General features: G+C 48.3%; 1 protein-coding gene across 1 annotated transcript in view; it reads right to left on the bottom strand.

Moving 5' to 3' along the window:
* Positions 1-311: 311 nt before the first annotated feature.
* The window catches only part of LAMA2 (laminin subunit alpha 2), a 599,384-nt gene continuing 593,675 nt past the window's right edge, over positions 312-6,020 (bottom strand). Inside the window, exons 63-64 of the mRNA XM_056856226.1 lie at positions 862-1,084; positions 312-512 (exon numbers count right to left, since the gene is read on the bottom strand). Coding sequence (XP_056712204.1) covers positions 355-512; positions 862-1,084 — 381 coding nt within the window. The 3' untranslated portion in view covers positions 312-354. The remainder of the gene's footprint in view (positions 513-861; positions 1,085-6,020) is intronic.

Here is a 6,020-nt window from a genome sequence, read left to right as displayed (position 1 = left end):
ACAGACATATATACTAACTGTATACCTGACAAACATAATTCTAGGCCAGTATGATTCCAGCTGTCAAAAATATGCTAAATAACTTCACTTCAAACTGAGGGAGAAGACTAAGAATGATAAATTGCACAAAAGGAACTTGTCATGTTATTCACTCCAAGGGTGAAAGGTTTAGAAACTCACACATAAAATAGCACCATTCTGAGTATGCCACAGGCTGGAATCAAAATATTTGCACAAGGAACTTTTATTATGAAGGTAAAGTAAATGTAGAATTCTTTAAACATCAGGTGAGGATGGGGTGTTTATTTTCCTTTTTAACTGGCCAGACCCATATCTGAGATGGACGATGTGCTGTTAATTTGCAGGGCACGATAGAGATTGAACTCCCTTGATCTCCAAGGCTTTGCTGAAGTTAATTTCTAGAGCCTTGGCAGTCCCTTTCGTGAGGGTCAAGGATCGAATGCATCCTCTGAAACGGATGTTGGTGGTCAAGCCAAACTGATTCAGGCCATCTGAGGGAAGAGAAATGAAATGGATTATTCAAATCTATTTTCTCCTAAAATGAATGATTTGACTCATATTTAATTTTCTGTGCACCATTTGTGACTGGAGAGCAATACAATGTTTGATTAATTACTTATTTATTAAAAGGCACCAGGGGAGATATGCCAGGAAAATGCCACCAGGAGGCAGCACCAGTGCCTGAGCCTCACGTGGCTGGGCGACTCCCTAGGGCTGGCGTAAGTCACCCTGTGCCAACATTCCTGCCACTCTGCATGGCACAAGTGGTACAGACTCTGGCGTAGGGGTCACGCTGGTTCCTATGCGGCTCAGGATTGCACGGTTATTCTGTGCACTTACCAGGATATCCTCCAACAAAGACAGGATCATTAGTATCTGCTGAGGTAGAGGCTGCATTTGGACTGATGCCTTCTACTTGGTACCCATCCACTGACAGTACTAAACGGTGCTTTATCTTGTTTGCAATAATTTTGTGCCAGTTTCCATCACACAAGCTACCAACAACAGCAGGTTCATAGATGGCAGAGAATCGACCTGCACCATTATCCACGTGGAACATCACCTAGAGAGCAAAGTATAAAAACAATTTAAGAAAACCAGTTTTCTATTTAAAAAAATGTAATCTGTTGCTTGCAGATTTGGCTATTCTCACATTTTATCTGCCTTACACATAGCTTAATTTTATATATTTTAATATGAAAAGTATATCAACATAGGCTAGTATATGGCATTACAAGCAATAATGGCCTCTTTTACTACCTTTGTAAGAAGCAGTGATTAAATATTTAAACAATTTAAATAGATGTAATTGTACTGCACTCAGATAGCAATCCACTTGAAATTAACCTTCAGGAGTGATTTTGGCAGGAAAGCTCAAAAACTATAGATGAACTGTTGCCAAACTCTAAAATGGGTAATAAAATAGACACAAAACATTTAAGTGAGAAATTTGAAGATTAAAATATTTGTAAAAATGTGACCGAAAAACATGTAATTATCCACTAGCTGTACAGTAGCTTATGGAATATAGTAGTGACCATGTAGAATACACCTAAACAGCAATCAGGGAGGTAAAGTAATGTGTCGCACTCTGCAAACTGTGCCTCCCTCCCCTTGTTGACACAGATAGGAGATGAAAATGTTTGTGGGCATCCTCTCCCCAGCAACCACCTTTGGGCAGCACTGTCCCAAAGCAAAGGCAGGGTGATTTCTTCATTTGCCCTCAAATGATATCAGCATGGAACTAAATCTCATTGGCTAAGTGACATATTCATTGTGTTTGCTGGAACAGAAGAGAAAAGACAGAGTAGAACAAAAAAAGGCAACAATGCAGCAACTGTTTGAGGTTGTGAATGTTAGAAAACAGATGTGGTCTAAGGGTAAGAATTGGTTTGGGCTCTGAAAATATTCTCAACTGAACCTTTGACTAACTAGTAGAAAATTATTTAGGACATCTTAGAAGAATTTGAAAATGCAAACAGAAATTTTCACTGCAGTAGGATTTGTAACTCAAATCCTACTGTCCAAGTCCTGACTTGGCTAGCCCAATTACAGACCTCGGAAGCTAAGCAATGTTGGCCTTTTTAGTATTTGATAAGAGACCATGTCTCTTGCCTTGAAAACCATATGGGGTCACTCACAGTAAGTCAGCTGCAACTTGAAGGCCCAAAAAGGGGGGGGGGTTGGCAGCTCACAGTGGTATTCTAACTCCAGAAAGTAGAACAGAACAGTCTGGTTTTACCCTATGACAAGGTATCAGATGTGCTTATTTTTACGCAAGATTGCAACAGACCGTACAGTTGCCTTATATTGCTCATAAATCCTATTTGTGCTACAATAGCAACCACAGGCACTAGGTAACAGATGCTGGGGCTATATTTGGGTTCCAGCACTGGTATAAAGGCAGGGTCAGGACAATTAAACCAAACCGTATGTGCTTTAGTAGCAGACTGTCCAATCATAGCACAGGATGTAGGGCCACCGGACATATAGCCTATGAACTATGAAAAAACGTACTAAAGATATCAGGCTCCAATGAGTCTAGGGTTGTCAGTCATCAACTGGCAGCCAGCAGAACAGGAAGCAGGACGAGGAGGGGGACAGGAGAATGATGTCATGACAATGCCGCCGTATCATGTGCTCATGTGTAGGTTTTGATTTTAAGCCCACTCTGGCACAGCGTCAGAGATTAGCATATGCAGCATTGGGATGCACATTGTACTACTGATGTAATCTGATAGATGGCAGAATCAGCTCTGATGGTGCCAATGATCACCTGTTTGGATAGAGGGAGACTACCTACTCTCATCAAACAGGCAATCTGTGCTATTAAAACTGACGGTGTAGACGGAGCGTACAGGTGCAGTTTCCAACCCAGCAATGGCAACTGACCATCCAACCATGAGTATTGGATGTGGAGATCCAGAACTGTGCAAGCACAACATCAATCTTTTGCTTAAGTATTTCTTACTTCAGCAGGGAAAGGAAAGCACAAGTTTATAAACTGTCCTCAAAACCCGCCCCCTCCCACCTTTAGAGAAGTGAGGGAGGGGTGAATTTTGGCTGCGATGACGGGAGCAGAGAGCCATTCTCTGTCCGTCCTCGGTCCTGATGTAAGAAGAAGGGTGTGCCCAGGGAAGGTGCTTATAGTGTCAGGGTCGAGACGTTCCGCCATCCTTGGGAGCAAGTAGAGCATCTGTTTGGCGGCAGGAGGTTCTGCTTTTAATCCCCGGCATCTCCTGCTTTCAGCCTCTCCTTTCCACAGTCCTACTCCTTTTTGTACCCTGTCATGTGCATGCGCTTGGGGGGTGGCTGGTCAACCCACAGTCTGCGCCTTTGTCCCCTTCCAAGTGTGTGCGCTTGGAAGGCCGGCGGTTAACTCACAGTCCGCTCCTTCCCACAGTCCTCCTTTGCCCCCTTTTCACGTGCGTGCGCTTGGAGAGCGGCCTGTTAACCTCACAGTCCTCTCTATTGTCCCTTCCCGCATCCGTTTAGGAAGACGGGCTGCGAATTGGTGGCTTCAATTCTACTGCCCCCTTTGTTCAGCGGCTTTAAGCCTCGCCTGCGTTTCTTTCTCACACACCTTTGTGGAATGGCAGCCTCTCCTTCTTTTCTTGTCTGAAGCATCAACCTCCTGCTTCTGCCAGTGATGGGATCAAAGAGGGGCACATGGGGGGCTGCAAGGCCCACTAGGGTGCAGAGGCCCACCCAGAAAGTGTGGGAGGGGCAGGCTTCTGGCCAAGCTGCCCAGCACCTACAAGCCACAAGCACGGCTGCCCGGAGCGGGACATGGGGCAGCAGGGATACCCGTGGGGCAACTATTAATTCTCAAGCAGCGGGCGGGGGGGCAAGGAAGCAGGGATGGGGCCTCACCTCAGGGGGCTCATGATTTAGAATCCATTTATCAGATTGTGTCTGCGATTGCAGGGCGTATGGATATGATTACAGGGCGTATGGATATGCTCGAGGGGGGGACTGCCGGGGAGCCCATGGAGGGCAGAGATTCTGTTCCTGCGGTGGCCAGGGGAAGCTGCGTACCGCCCAGGCTCGCAAAAGCAGGTGAGTCCCTAGTTCACACACATTCAGGGGCCAGAACACCTATTGGGGAGTCTTTAGTTGGCAATCAGGCAGGGGACTTACCACCCCCTTACCATACAACTGTGGCATTGCCTGCCTTGGGGGCCCTGCAGCTTGGGCGGCAGGGGGGGTGGGCTTCTTGTCAGCCTCCAGCCGCTACCCAGGGGCAAATGTCAGTGATCAACCAGGTGTGGCGGGGACAGCAGGCAACTGACCCCTGGGGGCCACGGGGCCCGCTCCAATGACTACGGCGCCTCCTGCCTCACCCCAGCTTGGGCAGGGTCCTCAGCCTCAGTTGCTGGTGGCAGAGGGGCTATCTCAAGCGGTGGGACCCGGGGCCTTGCTAACTCATGGGGAGATGGGGCTGCCGCTGGGATGCCACCTTCCCCAAGCTACAAAGGACAAAATACTTAGAGGGGAATATGTAGATATCTTTTCACTGCTGAACGGGGATGAGGAGTCCAAAGGGAGGGATAAGGAAGGGAATAGGGATGACGATAAGTTGCGGAGGAAGAAAGTGGAGCGTACTTGCTCCAACTGGTTGTCAGGTTACCTCATTTACCAGGGGGTGATTGTGCATGAACAGCCGTTTAGGGCCTCGGCATTGGTCAAATATCTAGATATTGTTAATCATGCTTATAATGAGTTTATGGGTCAGGCGTGGCTCCACTATGACGAGAACTTCAGAATGCGAGCGGCTCATAATCCGGCCCTTGCCTGGGACGTCCCGCAGGGTGAGTTGTGGTTGCAGTGTGTGATGCCTGCAAGGGCAGTGCAGGGTGAGAGGTCACACAGCGGACACCTCATTAATCGCTCCCCCAGCCTCCGGCCCCCAGGGGGCCAGGCAGTTCAACCCCGCCTGCTATGCTGGGAGTTCAGTTCTAGCCTCTGTGATCATTGCCCATGCAGTTACAGGCATGGATGCTCCATCTGTGGGGAACCCCACCCTGTCACTTCCTGCCCCAAGGGGCGACCCAATAGGTGGGGACGTAGAGACCATGGCTGGGGGCAGAAAGGAGGTGGGGGAGCCTCCACAAGTGCTGCTCCAAAAGGCACCCAGTCCAATTAAAGTCCCCGAACTCAGGCGCCTTTTAGCTACCTACCCAAGGGACTCGGACACACGGTATTTGGTTGAAGGTTTCATGTATGGTTTTCAGATCCCGACTGTGGGCCCTAGGGTGCATAGAATGGCCAGGAATTTGAAGTCAGTGAGTGGGATGGAGAGCATAGTTTAACAAAAGATCGATAGGGAAGTCAAAGAGGGCCGAGTAACTGGCCCTTTTAGTACCCTGCCCCTGGACAATCTTCGCGTCTCACCACTGGGGATAGTCCCAAAGAAGGCTCCTGGGGAGTTTCAGCTGATACATCATCTATCATTCCCTAGGGGTGGATCGGTGAATGACGCCATTCCCCAGAAGCTCTGTTCGGTCAAATATGCATCCTTTGACAATGCAGTGTGATTGATCCACATATGAGGTAGGGGCGCACTGTTGGGGAAGTGTGACATTAAGTCAGCTTTCCGCCTACTCCCCGTCCACCCACTTGACTTCACTCTCCTGGGTTTTTCATTTGAAGGCAAATTCTATTTTGATAATGCATTGCCTATGGGGTGTTCCGTATCTTGCTCAGCATTTGAGAAATTTAGTTCCATGCTGGAGTGGGCAGTTAGGGTGCGTTCCGGCCAACACAGCATGACACATTATCTGGATGATTTCCTTTTTGCTGGCCCCGCAGGGTCACCTCAGTGTTTGGAGCTCATGCAGTTGTTTCATGCATTATGTGGGGCGTTGGGAGCGCCCCTAGCCCATGAAAAGACTGAGGGCCCATCTACCAAGCTAACTTATCTGGGAATTGAATTAGATACGGTGGGGCAGCTGTCTAGGCTGCCAGCCCAAAAGCTTGCTGCACTGAAGGGCCTCATG

The sequence above is a fragment of the Euleptes europaea genome, chromosome 10 (genome assembly GCF_029931775.1).
Source record: "Euleptes europaea isolate rEulEur1 chromosome 10, rEulEur1.hap1, whole genome shotgun sequence".
NCBI lineage: Eukaryota > Metazoa > Chordata > Lepidosauria > Squamata > Sphaerodactylidae > Euleptes > Euleptes europaea.
The sequence above is the reverse complement of the archived record's forward strand: the minus strand, read 5'-3'. Positions and strand labels throughout refer to the sequence as shown.